Raw genomic sequence first — 21,993 nt, forward strand, 5'->3', positions numbered from 1 at the left:
AGCTGACAGCCTACAATATACGCCTAGATATCAAATGCTTATAGAACTAAATGCGAAATGACAGCGCGGCGTTAATAAACAGCCGCCATTTTGAAGCAGTAGACTTCTCAGAAAGGCTCTGTTGTATTGAATCTTCCTAGCGAACTTAAGTAACTTTTTATTTTATTATTTATTATTTATTTTTATTAAGTAACTTTTTATTTATTCATCTTTGTTTACTTCATTTGCTGTTTCTGACTGTGTATCATATTGTCTCTGCAAAGCCCTTTGAGACAACCTTGTTGTGATTTAGGGCTAAACAAATAAAACTGAATTGATTTGAATCTAAAATACTCCAAAATCGGCAAAATCTTGACTTGAATCTATCTTTAAATGAGGAAACCATTTTAAACTTTAACATGTTGAAAGTAGACAGAAGGGAACTAATGCAAAAACGGTACCAATTTTAACAACTTTAACAGTTGATTCACAACATTAAACGATTTCCAAACATAGGAAAGTTTCTATTGTTTATTTGTTTATTTATTTGTTTATTTTTTTTTAAATAAAAAAAAAAACATGAAAGGTAACACCAGTTACTTTGCCAAGTAACTAATTACTCTTACCTTCAGGTAACTGAGTTACTAACTCAATTACTTTTTGGGAGAAGTCATTTGTAACTATTTAATTACTTTTTAAAAGTAAGATTAACAACACTGGTCATAAAGATGAAGTCTGCAGAATGACAAGCGACGAAAGCGGAAATTTCATTCTGCCAATTTGTTGCCGAACAGAATTTGCCTGCAACTATTGCTGATCACTTCTCAAAATTAGCAAAAGGAATGTTCCCTGACTCAAAGATTGCGTCGGTAAGTTAATTTTATCAATCGACCTTTTTAATTTATAATTGGACAGACTAATGAATTACCTTCAAGTCAAACTGAACTGCGAGCTGAAGTGCCATGAAGTGCAGCCATCAAGACATGATAGAAATTGCCAAAAGTGCTCCATACAATTATAACAAAAGTCACTGTTAACTTTTAGTAATCATGATTTAGCTGAAGATATTGATTGCACCAGGTTATATGTTACAATATTTCCAATAAATTCATATTATTTTAAAAATTGAGTTATATTTTTGTTTCATATTGCACTCTATATATAACGTTGAAAGATTACCGTAATTTCCCAAATATAACATGCACTTTTTTTCCCCAAAATCAACTTGTAAAATCATGGTGCGCATTATAAACGGGCACATGGATGGAGACAGAAATATATATGTTTTATATATGTGTATACAAACCGATTTTTTTTTTATTGACACGGCCACGTTGTGTGTAAGAAACGTAGGCGGCGACCCGTTGCCGACCATTACGGTACGTGACGTCACCATTTTGTTTCGGTAATACTTCACTCTAATCGGCCGAATGATTTCGTTTGTGTTAAATTCTGCTTTTTTCACTCTTCATAAAGCACAGAATTTAGTTTCTTGAACTCATTTGAGTCCGCGTTTATTGCAGCTCCGCAACTCGGACCATAACAAACCTAAGCACACACACTTCCTGTGTCCGTCAACTATATCTGTCCCTTGGGAAACTCAAACCCAAATAACAATAGTTCCTATTGTTACTGTCGTGTTGACAGTGATGAGCTCTCATGGATTTCCGACTTACGTTCTCACTTTCATTTTACCGTATCAATCCATGGAAGAAACATTTATTCATCATGATGAAACGAGCAAGTTATACAGCAGCCTTTAAAAGAAAAGTCACATCTGTTTTTTTTTTCTCCTAGATTCTGGTAAATTGGAGAAGTTGTCAAATCATATTATTACCGTAAATATTGTCAGTTTATAGTAATGTTTTGAACTACCAATGTGCTATGCTTGTGCTGTGTTTCACCAGTCAGTAAAATGACATTTCTGTATCTGTACACGAGCTCTGTTTTCTTGTATTCTTCTATTTATTGGTGCTAAAATTAGGGTGCGCGTTATAAACGGGTACAATAATTTCCCCTAGATTTTACAAGTAAATTTGTGGTGCGCATTATACACGGGTGCGCCTTATATTCGGGAAATTACGGTAGTCACCACTTTGTAAGGGCATACATCACTATTTGTAAGATTGTCAACGGCCTCGGGTTGACAGGTATGTTTTCTTTTGTCTTACAGATTTTACGATGAACTACTACTTTTGACTTCAGTGACAGAAAATATTTCAGTGCACTGATGTAGTAACGTACGGGTAATAACGCCACTGTTCAGACTAAATTTATCTTGAAGAAGTGTGCTCCCCCCAAAAAATGTAATTCCCCCCTGTAATTTCTTTCTGCAGCCGGGTGTGGGTCTAATGACAGCATCAAGCGGATTTGCTACGATGGTGTCATTTCAAATGGCCAATTCCTGCCTCTTCTGTGGAGTACATTTTGCCAGCCCTCAGGGGCCCCTTTGTTAGCCGGGGCCCCAGGCAACTACAATGGCTTGCTTTTCCACGAACCCGGCCTCTGCATAATTTTTAAATAGTATAAAAATGTATCACATATGAAGTCATTTTACACAGTTTCCACTCAGTTATAGCAAATGTAAGGTTATTTGTCACTACAGTATACACTAACTGACTGACACAACACACTTTTTTTTTAGAAGTGTTATTGAATTCCTCATGATAGTAAAATGATGGCATGAGCTTTTGCATGGACTGAGGGTAAAAAAAAAATGCTTTACGGTGGTGGAAAGGAAAAGAAAAAAAGTATAATAAATAAATAAAGTGAACATTTTGACAGGTTAAAAAGCTGATTAAAAAGCACCTCGACAGCCAAAATAACAGCTGGCTGGAGTAAAGACACTCACCGTCTCTCCTATGCAACTTGGCGTGGTGGGCGGCGTAGCTGACTGACGACTGCGACGAGCTCTGAAAGGACGAACGCGGCAATGCGGACACCAAAGGGCCGTTGCAATTATCTGCCAGGGAACAACAAGAACAGAGTGACAACAGTGACTTTTATTTTTAGTTGCATGTAAACAATGCAAATGAGCTGGGATGAAATTAATGAGATGCAAAATAACATCCTAATTTGGCTGTATTAGAATAACCCTTTGATTTTTTTTTTTGACTTGCATATTTTTATACATACACTGCATCTTGCTGAAATTTTAACCAATGCTCATGACAATGATGGCCTCATTCTTCTTTGAAACCATCTTCAACAATGGCACATAGGTTGATTTACACGCTTTCGACTTATTTCATAAAACTAAGAATTTTACGTTATGTTTAATATTTATCATACTCAAAACTATCTACATACTGTACATCTTACCGCTGTGCAGTACAGTTTACAATTGTACTGTTTTTCAAAAATTGTGACAAAAAGTTGTGATTTTTGCAGTGTATTATTGCAGTGTTTTTCAACCGGTGTGCCGCGGCACACTAGTGTGCCGTGAGAGATCGTCAGGTGTGCCGCGAGAAATTATCTAATGTCGCATATATATATATATATATATGTATATTATATATTAGGGCTGTCAAACGATTAAATTTTTTAATCGAGTTAATTACAGCTTAAAAATTAATTAATCGTAATTAATCGCAATTAATCGCAATTCAAACCATCTATAAAATATGGCATATTTTTCTGTAAATTATATATATATTCTGTAAAATAAATTGTTGGAATGGAAAGAAGACACAAGATGGATATATACATTCAACATACGGTACATAAGGACTGTAGTGGGCATTTCACTCTACTGTCATTTAAATCTGTCTATGCTGTCCTCACTCCGAAGCGTCTACTTTTTCCAAAGCTAGACAGCTAGTGAACGACGCCTTAATAATCAGACTTCTTCCTTTTTCATCTGATTTAAAATGGCCTCAAACCATTGTCCTCTTTAGACCGTTGTAAAACTACAAAAAAAAAGGTACACAAGCATTGCATTAGCTATACAGGTTCACTAAACATAAACAAAAAGCGTCTCATACAAAAAATATAACATTTCGCTTACTAACATAATATGTACATTCTTTACAACAACCATACTTACGGACAAATCTTGTCCAAGGATCATATAAGCACAACATTATCAGCCCGAGACGTCGTGCAGCCATAATGAACTGGAAAGAAAACAATAAACCATGTCGCAAAGCGACCACAAGAGTCCGGTTCACGGGTCTCCAATGTACGTCACGTCTAGACATCCGGCCCACAACGATGACCTCCAGCTCTGATGCACCATGTGAAGGGTCGTCATGCAGTCATTGAACATTTTAATTTAGGGAGAACTGTCCTAAAAATCGTATTAGGGTGAAATTGCGACGCTTGTGGCCACTGAAGCATGTGCGAGGCTAATGCTAATTGACTGCCGATGCCCACGCACTTGCTGCTGGCACATCCACGTCACTGACGGAAATCAGAATGAATATTTAAATATTCAAATTGCATTTAGTCAGCCACATATTAATGGTAAACTTGCTTTGTAGGCAAGGCAAATTTATGATAGCACAATTCAACACAAGGTAATTCAAAGTGCTTTATGGAAAGTACTACGTTTATAGTAAAAGCTAGCAAAAAGGACCTACTAAAATAGCCTGAAAAGGGTAATCTGTGACTTGCAAACCTGGTTAAATGGCATAAAAGGTTATGAGTAAAAATATAAACAAAACCACATTAAAGTACGTATTACACCAAAAAGCATGTTCATTTCATATTTCATACAGTGTTTTATGCTCCTGAATGAAATGGACCGCTTGGATATGTGTAGAAGCGATCGTTTCATACATCCAATTTTTTTAATCCCGCGCCATGAAAATGAGTGACTTCCGGCTCCAGTCTCGAGTTGAGAAAGAGGGCGTTGTGACGTGTATGGTAGAAGGAGTCCTCTTCACTATCCACCCGGACTGTTGTATGAGAAGGACTAGGGATTCAGCTGATTTTGCGGGTTAATTCGTTTATTTTTCGCATCACGCCAGCCAAACGGCTGCAGAAAAATTTTGCTGCACCAGGGAGAAGCGTGTGAGCCTTTTGGGGATTTCAAAATGCTCCCATTCACTGGTGGATATTGGCCAAAACAAGCCCTACTACTGTGGGACCATTGGACTTACGAGGAAGTGAGTAAACATCGTGTTTTGTATTATGTCAAATACTGGGATCATTTTAATAGGTAGGTGGCTTGCATTTTGTGGCTAACATGCTCCTTGTTCACTCGGCCGGGAACGGCGGCTTGTCGCACATCCCACCGCCGGGAGAGCACAATACTCGGTTTATTGCCCTCTTCATGTGACCAGTGTTCTGTCAAATTTTCAACCCCATCAGAAATTGCAACTTTGTGTTAAAAATGGCCGCAAATACAGTGATTACAAAGTAAACACTACAAACTTTCTTTATTTAAAGGACTATTTACTTACATTTCATCATGAATGGGCATGTAGAAAAGATGTCCTAAGACACATTCTGTCTGTCATGTTAGCTGCACAACAACTGCACGCCGCTGTTTGTTTACGTCGTCGCCGTGTAGTAAAACATTATTTTTCGTTATATTTGTGTTGACCATTTGGCAGCTACGCATTCCTCCGACGTCGGCCGGTTTGTCCGGCGGTACTCTCTAGCTGCTTCCCCGGCGAGCTCTCTTGTCCGTAGTAGCAAGGGAACAAGCTGTAACTTGCTGGCCGCCGGGTGGGTTGCCGATGGGTGAAGACAATCGACAACCCCGCCGCCGTGCGACATGATCCGGGCTAGTTTTGTGTGTTACCAATGTAACCGGTGTGTCAGCGCCGCCCCGCGTTCAGCTCCCACATCTGACCAGGCCGGGACGCGAACCTGCGCACCACGACGCTTCCATTCGGCAGGTAGGGATGCTAACCACTGCGCCATAAAGCTCGAGCCAACGGCACAGCCGCCAGCGTCCCTGCATGAAAGAATCGGCAGGGAGGTTTCTACGCTCCACATCGGCCCGGCGTGTACCCGTTACACTCACCCCCGAAACCTTCGCTGCCGATCTGGGTCACGGCACTATTGTAACCGGTTTGAAACGTGCCACGCCCCTACGCGATCCGCTCTTGGGTTGCTGATCGGTGAAGACAATCGACAACCCTGCCGCAGTGTGATATGGTCCGGGCGAGTTTTGTGTGATTTTCAAATAAAAAGAAGACTTGGAGACGTCACTCGGTTCGGGTTAGCATGTCGGCTAGCTGTCACTCATCTTGGTTTGTTTACATTCTCCGGAGCCGGGGGGCAGGGAAACGACAAAAGCCTGACTAACTACAGTGGCATAATATAGCATTCGGGAGGTGCGACAGTAAAGGTGAAGTCGACAGTTTTGATCATTATGGAGTAATTTTTGTTGTACTGAATATATGCATTTTTATTATTTCATATTCCATTTAGCACAAAACTTATTTGTCATGACCATGCCATTTATTTAGCAACTGGGAAAAAATACTTCAATAAAAAGAATATCCTTTAAAAATATTGGAGTAGAGAGACAAACAATGACATTTTGCGGCTCTCTTCTTCGCATTTTCCTTGTTATGAACAGTGTTGGGCACGTTACTTTAAAAGTAATTAGTCATAGTTACTCACTACTTCTTCCAAAAAGTAACTGAAGTAAAAGTAAAAGTAACTAATTACCAGGGAAAGTAACTATTTCCGTTACTTTAAGAAGTTGTATGTCAAAGAATTTGAAATTTTCTAAGCAGTAATCGAGTCAGTTGAATAGAGAAGAACAGACAGGTAGTTGTGTTATAGAACCTTGTAATATTTATTGCACCTCACCTGCAACAGATTTATCCTACACTTGAAATGCAACAAAAATAAACAGATTTGAATTGCTTACCACAGATGTCGAGTCAAAACCTCTGCCCCGGGACATAAATTACACTTTACATGCACTTTCTTTCCTTTAATTTCGACCAACTTGAAATAGGGTTTATATCTCCACCTCGTAAAGGACAAATTTTCCTCTGAATGCTCTGCCATCATATCCTTCTGCATCTGTTTTGCGTGTGTTTACCGCACGCGCTGTACCGGTTTGTGTGTGAAAACACCGGCTCTGAAGTTTGTTTAAAAAAAAACAACAACAACAACAAAAAAAACATTATTAACAACAAATACATGTGCGCTTTTAGGCTCGAGCGTTTACGTCACAGAATGGGGGATCACATGAGATTTGACAACACCGCAGCCATATTGGAAGCAGGTCTGGCTCGCGGGACATTAAACTTTAACTTGCCATTTCGATAAAGAGACAAACTTGTTACTTAGGCGAAGAACAGATATGTGATCAAACTTAAGGATGTGAACAATGTTGACCCTTACGAGCAAGCCGAAGACAAATGGAGTAAAGATGTCGACGGGCTTCCACAATTACGCGAAATGGACATTCTGCTGTATTTACTGTTTGTTGTGTTACTTAACTCATAAGCGATTCCGAAATTACAAAGCTACGAACAGTTTTGCTGCGGATGGGTGCAGGACCTGCACATTATGACCGTATCAAACAGCAACTCAATCGTTCTTGCAAAGGTAGGCTATGTGTGTTTACTATTTTCATTGCCACGAACCTGAACGCACCCCAAGTCTTGGATGACAAATAAACAGAGCAGAGTAGACTCGCTACGGCTGGTAGTTTCTCCCAATTTATTCAAAGTAAGTAACGCACCGCTTTTGACCGTCAGTAACGGTAGTAACGGTGGAAAAAAATAATTAGTTAGATTACCCCGTTCCTGAAAAAATAACGCCGTTACATAACAGTTATGAATAATTCTCCCTCGATGGGCTGCATACTAAATCAAATGAAACCATTCTCCTGCTGATGTCATTCACCTGTTGGGGACGCTAGACCCCAATAATGGAAGGTGTGGCTAGATGGCGGATTAAAACACTAATTTCTCGTCATCTGCGCTTTGCCAAATTGTTGTTTATAGTCGAATCGTCTCAAAATATGATTCTAATTCACATAATAATGCTATTTAAGACTTTTTTTTAATCCTGTCGTATGCACTTTATGGCAACTCTAAAACATCACCTGAAAAATTTAAGGCTTGGCAACTCAGGAGAAAAACATTCTCAAGCACTTACAGTGGGGCAAATAAGTATTTAGTCAACCACTATTTGTGCAAGTTCTCCCACTTGAAAATATTAGGCCTGTAATTGTCAACCTGGGTAAACCTCAACCATGAGAGACAAAATGTGGGATAAACCCCAGAAAATCACATTGCTTGATTTAGAAAGAATTTATTTTGAAAATCATGGTGGAAAATAAGTATTTGGTCAATACCGAAGTTCATCTCAATACTTTGTTATGTACCCTGTTGGCAATAACGGAGGCCAAATGTTTTCTGTAACTCATCACAAGCTTTTCACGCACTGTTGTTGGGATTTTGGCCCATTCCTCCATGCAGATCTCCTCTACAGCAGTGATGTTTTGGGGCTGTCGTTGAGCAACATGGACTTTCAATTCCCTCCAGAGATTTTCTATGGGGTTGAGATCTGGAGACTGGCTAGGCCACTCCAGGACCTTGAAATGCTTCTTATGAAGCCACTCCTTTGTTGTCCTGGCTGTGTGTTTGGAATCATTGTCATGCTAAAGGCCCAGCCACGTCTCATCTTCAATGCCCTTGCTGATGGAAGGAGATTTTCACTCAAAATCTCTCGATACATGGCCCCATTCATTCTTTCCTTTACACAGATCAGTCGTCCTGGTCCTTTTGCAGAAAAACAGCCCCAAAGCATGATGTTTCCACCCCCATGCTTCACAGTGGGTATGGTGTTTTTCGGATGCAATTCAGTATTCTTTCACCTCCAAACACGAGAACCTGTGTTTCTACCAAAAAGTTCTATTTTGGTTTCATCTGACCATAACACATTCTCCCAGTCCTCTTCTGGATCATCCAAATGCTCTCTAGCGAACCGCAGACAGGCCTGGACATGTACTTTCTTCAGCAGGGTGACACATCTGGCAGTGCAGGATTTGAGCCCCTGGCGGCGCATTGTGTTACTGATAGTAGCCTTTGTTACTGTGGTCCCAGCTCTCTGTAGGTCATTTACTAGGTCCCTCCGTGTGGTTCTGGGATTTTAGCTCACCGTTCTTGTTATCATTTTGACGCCAAGGGGTGAGATCTTTCATGGAGCCCCAGATCAAGGGAGATTATCAGTGGACTTGTATGTCTTCCATTTTCTAATAATTGCTCCCAAAGTTGATTCTTTACACCAAGCGTTTTACCTATTGCAGATTCAGTCTTTCCAGCCTGGTGCAGGTCTACGATTTTGTCTCTGGTGTCCTTCGACAGCTCTTTGGTCTTGGCCATAGTGGAGTTTGGAGTGTGACTGACTGGAGGTTGTGGACAGGTGTCTTTTATACCGATAATTGCACAGTTGGTGGTTGACTAAATACTTATTTGCCCCACTGTACATAGAAAGAATAACATTTCCAAGCCAGCATTAAATAATACACTGTGTTCAAATTTACAGGTTCCATTTGTATTGATTTTTGCATTAATGCATCAATGGTATGTGTTGAGTAGGACCGTTTGACCTGACCTTTTTTTCTGCTTGACTAGAATTTATCCACTTTATAGTGAGGGTGAAAAATGCAGGAAGTTTTGAGCATCGAAACACATTGGAAATTGCGTCTTTACCTGTCGGCGTTGCAGCTTTGAAAGCAAGGATTAGAGAAAATAACAAGGCTGCCTCACTTATCCAGCTTTCAGATGCTTCAAACAGTCTATTAACCCATGCAGTGACCCTTCAAACGAGACACAAAACGCTCTCTCTGAGTGTGTGTGAGTGTGCATATCGGCGTCCCATGTTGCAACGCAACAGGCGGGAGCCGGTTCAGTCTTGCCATACAGACCTGTCAATCCCGCCTCCTTTTACCTCCCTCCTTCTGATGCTTCTTACATCCCCCACCCTACTACAATGAGTGCACCCGGTCGAACATCAGCAGCCACTTCCCAGCTTGGATTAACTGAGTTGTTGCATTCAGGCCCAGAATGGCAGCGTGTAATGAAAACTGGCGCCAGTTTGATTACAATCATCGCTCCATCACTGAGCGCCTGAGAGGCCTTTGCCTCCAGGCTACAAAAAGGCGTATTAGTCTTGGTCAAGTTCATTTATTTCTTTATTTTTCTCCCGGCAACAGGCCGTCCATCTGATGAACAATGTCGACAGCATGCACTCCCTTGCATTTTGGAGCGTCTCGCGCATTCCGACTGACCCGGTTTGATTGCACCCGTTCGCCGAGAGATTTCTCCGCTAATCCTGATTTCCAAGTGTGACTAAAGTGGATCAAGCCGTCTTATCCTGAGACTCAAATTGTTGGCGGGGCGGCCACCACACTCGCAGATGTTCATTGGCGAGGGGGAGAAATGAGAGCGCTGGCATGGCATCTTGACACAGCACAGCCGGGGTTATTATGCAAGCACTGAGCTGGTAATCTGTCAAAAGTATCCTGGGCCCCACTTTTGATCCCCTCGCTGGATGAGCCTTACTCGTCTTATCTCGGTTTCCATTTGTTTTGAAGCACAACTCTTCACTGTAAAGATTTGGCAGAGCTTCATGCTTGTGCTGCTGTGGATTATACCTTAAAGGGGACATAGTATAGTCTGCTACAAGTTAAACCAATGTAGAACTGTATTATTTCAATACCTGTGACACTCTTTGTTAAAAACAACCTGAAGCTTTAGAATCATGGTACACTTTCTTTCACCCCCTCAACATAAAACTTGGGGAGGTCAGTATGGAACCCCAAACAAGTAAAAAACATTTTGAAATACATACCATTTTGATAAATGACATATTATAAGTATTGTCACTAACGCATCACTAAGTATCGGGGATAGACATCATAATTATATTGATGGGTCACCACCTTCAGACACTGTGCCACGCCTTCAAGTAGGGGGCCTGTCCAAACCCAGCATCAAGCGGAGTTGTTCTCAACCACACACACGCAGCGATCTAACGCCGGATTTAGGTTGAAAAAGTACAAAAGCTGTACCGCAGACAAACAGGAAGGATTGTCTAAAGAGTGATTTGTTCAAGGATTCAAGGTAATTATTATATTTTTTTGTACCATGCATGCATTTTGAAATGTTATGGGAGAAAAAAATCAATGGGAGAAATTAGCCGCTACAGCATTGGTGTTATAATATGCAATATTTATGTCACATAAATGCTAACTGCCCTGATTTTTGCTTTTAACCAAGAATTGAGACTGTTTTACGTCCATATCTATAAAGAATTTAGGGATTTAAGCATTTACTCACAAACATTTTCAACATAAAAAGCTCTTTGTGGTGATAAAGTGGCGCCACAGTGGCTTAAAGACTAGCAGCACATTCAAGATATTTACGTAAAATAAATGCTAACTGCCCTTTTTTTATTATTATTATTATTATTATTTTTATTTTAACCAAGAATCAAGACTGTTTCACATTCATATCTATAAAAAAATTCAGGGGTTTAAGCATTTATTCATAAGAATTTTCCAAAGCTCTTTGTCTGTGTTTCCATTCGGTCAGCTTTTACGGAGATTGGCTCCCCTATGTATCGGCCTAGTGCCCCATGTCCCATCAATATATTATGAAGTCTATGTATCGCATTATTGTAATCTGATTATTTTCTAGTAACGAGTAATCGAACGTGTTGATTGTTCCAAACCAGTAATCTGATTAAAGTTAGTTTCCTTAGTGTTTGTGCTTTACTATTTTGTTATTGCCTCATAATATCTGTAGAATGAAGAATATCGTAGTCATGTAAAAAGAGCATTTTGAATAGAAAATGTTAGAAAGGCTCATAGTTACTTCCTGTTTTGGTCTCAAGTCACACGCGCTAAGAGTTTTGGGACGCGAACCGAGTGCAACCACCTGCTGAGATGTGCGAAGGAATGTTGATCTGTGAGCGTTTATGAATGTACTGTATATGTAAGTATTTTTCCTTCATCTTGGAGGGTTCCAGCGATAGGTTGGAGCCGCTACATACGCAGCCGTTTCGTAGCTTTGCCGTTGCAACAGCGGGTAGTCATCGGCGAGCGAATTTTACATCATATTCGTGTTGCACATTTATGCCGTGAGGTGACGTGTTCGTGTAGCATCTTTATGATGTGTTGTAAGTCTGATTGAGTGTAAAGTGCTTAGTTGCCGCCACGTTTTGTGGCCAAATTGACCGCGTCTGTGTACAGCGTATTTCCGCCCCCACCTTTGTGTTTATTGCACTGTGCAATTCATTTGTGTGTTGTTGATTATTGTGCAGTCAATTTTCATTTTTTTACATCGGCACTGATATGCTCTAAACACTAACCTGAAGTTCAGAATTTTTGACATCAGACCTAATCTTTGAGTTAGCGAGGGTTTATTTAGTCGACGAAGTCGATTTCATCAAATTCCATGCAGTTTGTCAGTTATTTGTTAGTCAGAGCTCCAGAGTGGTTAAGCTAGCGCGAGTCAATGGTGGTTGAAATCAACTCCATTGACTAATCAGAATAAATATTAAGCATTATGTGAAAAATTATGCTCTTCCCCTTTAAATTCAATTAAAGTAAATTACAAAAGGATAAAACAATGGTAAAAAGTAACCGATAAATTACTTTTAAAGTAACTTAGCTACTTTGATAATAAATTAACCACTGAAGTAACTATTAGATTACTTTTTTTTTTAGGCATAATCAGTCATCAGTAATTAAATTACTTTTTCAAGTAATCTGTGACAACACTGCATATTATGTAATATGGTCCCTAAATTGTAAAAACAGGTAATATTATTATTATTATTTTAAATATTTTATAAGATAAAAATAGTTTTCACAAAGTATTTTTCTTTTATTTCATGAAGTTGTTTTTTTAGCACAATAATATCGTTTTCATTTTGTGTTTTGACAATCAAATACATAAGGTGTAGTCGGTTAAGTGATTGGCTGGATCTTGGAGTCTGGTTAGCTGCGTTAGCATTTGGTAGCGTCGAGGAACTGTTAAGTAAACTTCCAGATACTGTACCATCTAATCAGAAACTCACTGCTGCTGAAATCCTTGCTGAGGCTGAAGTAAAGGCCTTTCATTACTATCCAACCGATTTGCAACTTTCTGAGTAACTCCGAGAGTGACGCTACAAAATGCTAACCACGCAGCTAACCAAACTCCACGTTCCACCCAATCATTTAATTGGCTCCGCCTTATTTATCTGATTGACGAAGACAATTTATTGTGCTGGGAAAACTTCACTATTATGCTGAAAAACAACGTTATGAAATAAAAAGGCCATTGTGGAAAAAGACATTTTGGAAAAAAATATTTTGAGATAAACGCTTTTATTCTTGCAAAATCATATAATAACAATATTATAACAATTGTTTTACAATTTAAGGGCCGTATTACATAATTTGTCCGTTATTTATCAAAATGGTATTGATTTCAAAATGTTTGCCAAAATGTTTTTATTTAAAAAATGATTCTTTTGGGGTTTTATAGGTTAGTCCTACCTAAAGCAAATTCAATGCTGTTTTGTCAGCACACCTTAAATCAGATGGTTTTTGGGGACAGTCCTGCAAAAGAGACACTGCTCTGAGCGATAACCTTTCATCAAAATACCCAGAGAACCAAGAATTACATTGTCCATCTTATTTTTACAGCCTTTTTGAAATGAGATGGTATTGGGAGGTCTTTCCTGGCTCATGCACACTTTTCACCCTGTTTTTACAACTCTTTTGAAGGCTGTGGCAGTCGAGCTAAATGAAACATTCTCGGTGTGACAAGCTTTGATTAAAATAACCCAAGGATTACAAGGATTGTTCACACTCTTTACAGCTTTGTTGTGATCTAATGTTTTTGGAGGCATTCTAAATGCAGTCTATACTTTTAACAGAAAAAAAATACTATGCAGAAGTGTGTATGTTTTAGTGGTGTCAACAATAATCGATGCGGCGATGCATCCCGATGTGGGGCATGGACGATTCGATTCGATGCGGGCAACAAGCCGAATCGATTCAGCGCATTTCAAAATATATTAGTACGTTAAAAAATCTTCCCTGCATCATTCCGGTGATGCGACGGATTTGGTCTCCCCATTTGTATTATTATTCTCATGTTTCATTTTTTACACACTTTATAAATCTGGTCAAGTTTCCCACCAACCTCGTAGAAGTCAAAATGTCTCCAGATGTCTGCTTTCAATGTCTTAGGCGCATCAATAATCTTTCTCACTCCCTCTTTCTCCACTTCAGCCATTGTTATGTTATGTCCTATCTCTTAGAGGTTAGATCTTGTGCCCAAACGGGTAGGGTCGGGCCCAAAACGTTAAGCATTCACGTTCGGGTTGGGTCGGGCCACCGCGCCGGACTAATAAATTATAATAGATATATATCCTTTTGAATCTTCTCTTCTGTGTGTCTGCAAAACCGTATGTTTTTTTTTTTTTGTATTAAACTTTCCCAGCGTTATTTCGTTGTGTAAATGCTTTTATAATGATCATAAAAATATGTAGACTATTTAAACATTAAGAAAACTTGTGTTTTTTCTGCCAACTCGAAGAAATGAAAATACTTTGCTGCTGCTGCGTTTTTTTTTTTTTTTTCCGCGTCACTCCAACAAATAAAAAAAATAAAAAATTCGGGTTTTTCGGGTTGGGCCTGCAAATCTAGTTAATTGATCGGGCTCGGGCCCGGTCGGGCTTCAATACCAGCGGGCCGTGTCGGGTAGGGCTGGATTTTTTAGGCCCGATCTAGCCTCTACTATCTCTCTGCTCTCTCGATTGCAAAAAACTGATATTTCCTCATGTTGAAACAGATTGTTATGGCTGCTAAAATGCTAGTGCACTTCATTTTAATTCATTATTTTTTATTGTAATGTGGTAGTTATTGATTGCATTTCTAAGTTGATTGCACATATACTGTATAGTGGGCTAGGCCTACAATTTACCTTTGTTCTACATTGCAATTTAGTTGATGTTTTGTTTGCAACTGAACTGATCCCTGGATTGATATTGCGATAAAGATGCTGCTGCACTACAATATTTTCTTTGTTGTTTTCTTTAATATTTACTTGAATATTTTTATTAATGGGTCGTTGTGAATAAAATACAGTGACTGTTATTACTGATTTTGCAAAGGAGTTCAGATGCTGCACTGTCTGAAAGGCTGCTACTGTGTGTATAAAAAAGAGAAAGCCCTGGTCTCATTCAAAGCACTAATTAAATGCTGTTATTTTTATTATTATTATTATTTTTAAATATATGTATATCTGAAAGAAGTTTCGTTTGACTTCAACCAGGAGTGACACAAGAGCCAATAAAAAGTTGTTTAATGTCTGACCGCTTGTGTTGCCTCATGATTCAAGAAAAATATGCTTTGCTTTAGAATTTGAATGCATCCCTGGCTTTAATGCATCGCGAGTTTCGAGTTTCGATGCATCACCGAATCGAACCGAATCGAATCGTGACCTTCTGAATCGAATCGAATCGAATCGTGAGGGCAGTGCCGATGCACACCTCTAGTATGGTGTATAAATCTGCAACAATCTTAACTTTTTCTGTCATTAAAGTGTGATATATGCACATCACTGTCAACAACGAACACAAATGAGTATAGAATCAGACATCTTCACAGATAGCTTCACACTGACACATTTAGTGACGTAGTGACATTGGTGTACAATTCAGCACTAAAGGCAGGTTCTGTGTTTTTATAAGGTCTCATCTCATATAAGTAATTTCAATTTAGGTCTTGGCGCCCTTGTTTAAATGCGAGCCCCAACCACCATAAATTTCATTCTGGAGACAAGGATATTGACGGATGAGCAAGTCAAGTGGAGGGAGAATTTCTTTGCCTTGTCTTGGCCTCAATTCCCAGAATTCTTGGTCTTGTCTCTATTTGACTGGGCTGACTCAGGATGTTCTGTCAACACCACTAATCGAAGTGTCTTGACATTTAATGTTGTGATATTAAGGGAAAGCTCTCTATAAAAACAAACAAATGCTTTCAATTCTTGTGTAACTGACATTTTACCAGTAAATGATACACGCAGCGTAACTTCAACTGAAATAATAGTATTTTTTATTTTAAATGTTATGGTCCTGGTCTCGACTTCTGAAAGTCCTGGTCTCAATGAAGTCTTTTTTTCAGTCAATCTTTTTCGTTTTGGGTGCTGTCTTCTTGAGCGTAACTGTAATTGATTGATGAGAGAACGATGTAAAATCAAGGGTGCTTAATGTCACATACATTTTTGTTTTCCTCAACAATGACGATAACGAAAATATTTAGGGGCTGTTTACATAATGACTCTCTGAGAATACGAAAAATTTCAAATTTGCATTCGCGTCTCCATTTGTCGCAATTCCGCATGAAAACGATGTAGTATTCATGCCAGGCCCGAGGGGGCAGTGCTGATTTACAGGGCGACAGAGAATGATGCACTTTGACCCCACCAAGTTCCCTCAGCACGGAAAAAAATATGCCTGCCCACTGGAAGCAATGTCATTTTTCTTTTGTTCAAAAAGGCACAAAAATTGAAACGTTCAACATATTTAATTAACATTCCGCCATATTTGCTGATTTTAATGTTTAGTAGCACCGCTGCGCACGCCCAATGTGACGTGTATTAGTGCTGACGTTAACGGCACGGTCTCGCGCCGCAGGAGCCTTTGATATGCATGCAGAGGAAGCCCCCCTCAACCCCCCGCAATCGGATTCTTCCACTTTGGAGGCAGGATTCAGAATTTTTCGTCTTCGCTGACACCATATGCACGTGAGGCGAGTCCGCTACTCAGTCATTGCGTCTTTGTGTCGCAGAGTCACCATGTAAACTGCCCCTTAGTCGACGAACAATTTTTTCATGATGATAACATGATGAAAAACGTGGCTTGGGAGAGTACAAAATAACGAGACGAATGCCAGTTTTCATCTGAAGTGACATATTTTCCACCATATGTTCAGAATATGGGACATTTTCATATTGTGCGTGGAGTACGTCAGCTTGCATCGTAGTAATGTTTGGGCATAAGCGGATGTTAAGGGGGGGGGCAGCCCCCCCGTATGCCGAAAAGTATCATTGCATTTAATTGACTTTCCTATATACTAGTATATAAAATGGTAAAGCAATAAAACTGCAACAAAAATGAATGAAATGAACAAAAAAATATATTTTTAAAATGGGTCAAAATTATTTTTTGAACAGATCAAACAGATCATGTGACTAGCACCTTAGACAGCCATTTGATTTGCATATAATTTTCATTAAAAAAAAATATATATATACATATATATATATATTAGGGGAGGGCAATTTTATTTTTCAAATGATTTTTTTCTTTGATTGAAAATGTTTTTTTTTACCGAAGCAACTTTTTGAGGGATTGAATGATTGAGACACAAATGTCCTACCCTTAATATGACCCAAACACAAAAAGGATTTGCTTCAATCAAAGAAAACTTTTTCAATGAAAAAATACGTGTTCAAATGCAAATTTTTTAATCACAAATATTTTTTCGCATTCAAAAACTTTTTCTATGATTGAAATTTTTCTTTTTTTTTTTTTTTTTTATTGAAGTGATTTTTCTTTTTAAACATATACTTTTCTTAATCAACTTATTTTTTGATTGAATAATAAAGACAAAAATGTCCGAGCCAAAATGTGGCCCAAACACAGATCCACATTACTTCAATCAAAAAAGTTGCTTCAAAAAAAAAAAAAAAAAAAAAAAAAACGACTTTAATCCCCTCCCAAAAAATCAAAGAAAAATAGCTTTCACATGCATTTTTTTTTTTTTAGTTTTTTGAGTTTCAAATTTATTTTTACATTCACACACATTTTTTTTTTTTTTTTTTATTGAAGTGATTTTTTTTGTTTGAAAATATATATTTTGAGTGAAGCAACATTTTTCTGATTGAATAATAAAGACACAAATCTACCTCCATATGGCTCCGCCCAGGGGATACAACTTTTGACTGGGGTAACTAAATTGGCATGACAACGGCGGGCGTACCATATTCAATGGATGATGATCTTGGCGGAAAGTATTGCCTAAGCAGCCTGATTTAGAATTCCCCTCAAGAATGATGGGAAACAAAAAACGCTCATTGTCAATTCATTATTATAAATATACTTGTAAGTTAATTTTACTGCTAACACTGCACTTCGGGGTCATCAACATGTTGTGCCCCCTGCCCCAAAAGTCAAACTTCGCCTATGTGTTTGGGTCATGTCACTCATGTGAGATGTGGTGCACCTCTTTCTCACTCACTTTATTTGGAAACACATGGTAAGATTTGTTTTCTTATCTTGGCAAGAGAGAATACTCCATGTTTCTTTAGTCCAGTGCTTCTCAATTGTTTTCCGTTCCGCGCCCCCCCCCCCCCCCCCAGGAAAACGTAAACGTTCCTCCCCCCCTTTGTCTATAAAATTCTTATTATTATAAGTACACCTCTGCATAACATTGTGTCCTTTTTAATAATAAAAAAGTAATATAGAACAACTTACAATAAAGTAAAAAAAAAAAAAAAAAAAAAAAACACATCCATACTGTAAAAATACACTCAAGGTAGATTTTTGACTGTTTGATACTGAAACTTTGTGTTTACGACCAAATTTGTATGAGATTTCATCGACTAAAACTAGACGAGGATGAACACATTTTGAAACAACTACAATATGACCAGGACTAATAAGTATTTGCGTCCAAAAGGCTGAGACAAATATTAAAAGGGCTGCACAAAAACAACACTACACTCCATGATTTTTCTCCACAATGTTCCAGTTTGTATCGAAAATTAGAATTCATCTGTCAATTGGAGTTGAGTTCCTCATTGGAATTTTTTAAGTCCATATGAATATAGTCATAGTGCTTCTCGTCCTTATGAGGGCAAGAAAAAAAGAGTAGTTCTGCCCCCCCACTATTTTTTTTTTTTTTTTTTTTTGCACTTCACATTTTCTTTATGTTCCATTACTTTTGACTACATAGGGTACTGGCATAGACTGCTATAGGCAAGGTTATTTGCATTGCACATTTCAATTTCAAAGGCAACTCAGTATGCTTTACGCAAATGAAATAAAAGAGCGAAATAAGTAAGAGAAAATTAAATATTTAAAATAACTACATCATTAACTGAAGTACACAGTACATTAAATAATCTAAAAATATAATGGAAAAGAGGGGAAACTGTGATGAAGACTGTACTATAAAATATGGATAAACCTGCAAGACAATGAGAATTAAAGTTCAATACAGAAATTCAAATTATCTACATTTTTGGTCAACCAAAGCTTGTGCTAAATTCCATAGAATTTAACTGTGAATTTGCAAATTTCCACTTTTTGATCAGGAAAAGTGTACTGGATTGCATCTAAGTAATTGCCTTTTCAGCAGCCCAGTGTGAAAGTGTCCTGAGTAGGATTGGGTATCATTTGGGTTTTGGCCAATACCGGTAGCCTGTTATTTGAAATGTTTCTGTTGTTTGAACGGTTCTTTTACCAATACTTTCACTCATAGGCGGAGTTTGACTTTTGGGCCAGGGGAGGCACAACATACTGATGACCCCGAAATGCAGTGTCAACAATAAAATTAAATTACAAGAATATTTATAGCAATAAGTTGAAAATGAACATTTTTTTGTGTCCCATCATTCTTGAGGCAGCTATACTTTTCGCCAAGATCGTCATCCATTGAATATGGTACGCCCGCCGGTGTCTTGCCAATGTAGTTACCCCCGTCAAAAATCGCATCCCCGAGGCGGAGCCACTGTGCACCTTACAAGAATATTTATCGTAATAAGTTGAAAATGAGCATTTTTTTGTTTCCCATCATTCTTGAGGGGAATTCTAAATCAGGCTGCTTAGGACAGCTATACTTTTCGCCAAGCTCGTCATTCATTGAATATGGTATGCCCGCCGGTGTTGTGCCAATGAGTTACCTCCGTCAAAAATTGTATCCCCTGGGTGTAGCCATTGTGCAGCACTGATTTGTTTGATTTCCGTGTTTTGGCGATGTAGTTATCTACAAGGTTTTAAAACATGGCCCGTCCATCAAAAAAAAAAAAAAAAAAATTCTGTCATACAACGTAACATACGTACTGAACGTAAAAAAAGGCAATGTTTTACTTTACGCGTAGGATGACCTATAACTGTTAATACTGTAATTCAAGTCCTGTATGGAATTACTCCAGTTTAATAAACAACGATGTCCAAATATACACCGTATTGGTCCGAATATATGACAGTGTTTTTTCCATTGAAAGACTGAAAAAGTGGGAGTCGTCCTATATTCGGGGTCTAGACATTATACCCATTCACGACGCTAGATATCATTGAAGAGAATGATGAGCTTGAGGAGTAATGTTCTGTCATGACAGATCTCAGCTACTTATGTTTAACCAGTTTGCATTATTTTTATTGCAATGTTTTTCCTTATTCAGATTTGTTTCAAGACTACAATTACAGTTAGACCTCACTTTGATGGTTAATGAAGTTATTGCAATTTTGTTGTTTTATCACAATAGATTGCTTTATTTACATTTCAAAAACCAGAAGCCATTCATTTACGAATGTGATTGCACTTTAGTTTACATATATAAATGTTCAGATATTAAGATTTGAATGAGGAAAAATAACAAGCTTTTTCTCTCAAATATATTGTTATAATCATTTGTTTCAGATGTACTGTAATTATTTTCTGTATAAAAATTAATTTGGTGTTCGAAAAGTCTTTTTTCAAACTTGAGTCTTGAAAAAGAGGGGGCCGTCTTATATTCGGGCCAATACGGTAATTGTGGTTCTTATCTGGCTTCAATTAATTGTTTGAGTCGACATAACTCATAACTAATGTGTGTGTGCGTGCGCTCCCGTGGCCAGGGGATAGAATTTTTTGACGGAGGTAACTAAATTGGCAATACACCGGTGGTGGCTCTGTTGTACAATTAGCGTCTTTAGTGGGGCAAATTGAAACCCGCTCACCATGTTTACTGTCGTCTCTGGCGTTTTATGGTCCGTATTTTCAATCCTTGGTTCTTACTCAGTAATTGTTGTCGCTTTTGGAAGCTTAGGTTTGAAAAAAATTACGTAAATCCATCTTACCTCTTTGGTCCTTGGGTGGTTTTGGCTAATCAAAGCAAATGACCGTCTAAGGTTCTAGTCACATGATCTGTTCGTAAAATTATTTTGACCTGTTATCATTTTTTTTTGTTCATTTCATTTATTTCATTCATTCATTCATTCATTCATTTTCCATGCCGCTTTTCCTCACGAGGGTCGCGGAGGTGCTGGAGCCTATCCCAGCTAACTCGGGGCAGTAGGCAGGGGACACCCTGAACTGGTTGCCAGCCAATTGCAGGGCACAAGGAGACATACAACCATTCACGCACACACTCATACCTACGGACAATTTAGAGTGTTCAATCAGCTTACCATGCATGTTTTTTGGGATGTGGGAGGAAACCGGAGTTCCCGGAGGAAACCCACACAGGCACGGGGAGAACATGCGAACTCCACACAGGAAGGCCGAAGCCCGGGATTGAACCCTTGATCTTAGAACTGTGAGGCAGACATGCTAACCACTCAGCCACCGTGCCGCCCTTTCATTTATTTTTGTTGTTTTATTGCTTTACAAATTTTATAGACAATATTTTACCGGGAAACTCTTAATTTTAAATTCATATATAAGCAAGTGAATTACATGCAATGACACTTTTAGCCACCATGCCCCCCCTTAAACTCCGCGTATGCTTTCACTCCCCCCTAACAAATTTGAGTAAATCTTTCAAATTATTGTTCTGGCTCCCTATGCACTTCCTGTATAACGTCCTGTACACAAAACCACTGATGCCCAACCAGCCGTCTTACAAAATGAAGTCCCCTAAGTGTTTGAAAAAGCCTGAAATACCAGACAATGGCCACTGGGTCTGTCTCTTCTGATTCTTAACAAAGCAATTTACATTCACACTACATTCAAAACTGCCCAATTTTACCATCAAAATAAAAATGTTAACAGCCTGGTTCAAACTTCGAATTTGGATTGTATGCTGGCATACAACTATGCTT

General features: G+C 38.6%; 1 protein-coding gene across 2 annotated transcripts in view; it reads right to left on the reverse strand.

The window, feature by feature from the left end:
* LOC130926990 (contactin-associated protein-like 5) overlaps nucleotides 1-21,993 on the reverse strand; it is a 376,038-nt gene that overhangs the window by 245,679 nt on the left and 108,366 nt on the right. For both annotated transcript variants that reach the window (XM_057852402.1, XM_057852401.1), the window contains exon 2: nucleotides 2,831-2,941. Coding sequence is in view for 1 of the 2 variants with exons in the window: in XM_057852401.1 (XP_057708384.1) it covers nucleotides 2,831-2,941 (111 nt within the window). In the remaining variant the exon portion in view is untranslated. The remainder of the gene's footprint in view (nucleotides 1-2,830; nucleotides 2,942-21,993) is intronic.

The sequence above is a fragment of the Corythoichthys intestinalis genome, chromosome 12 (genome assembly GCF_030265065.1).
Source record: "Corythoichthys intestinalis isolate RoL2023-P3 chromosome 12, ASM3026506v1, whole genome shotgun sequence".
NCBI lineage: Eukaryota > Metazoa > Chordata > Actinopteri > Syngnathiformes > Syngnathidae > Corythoichthys > Corythoichthys intestinalis.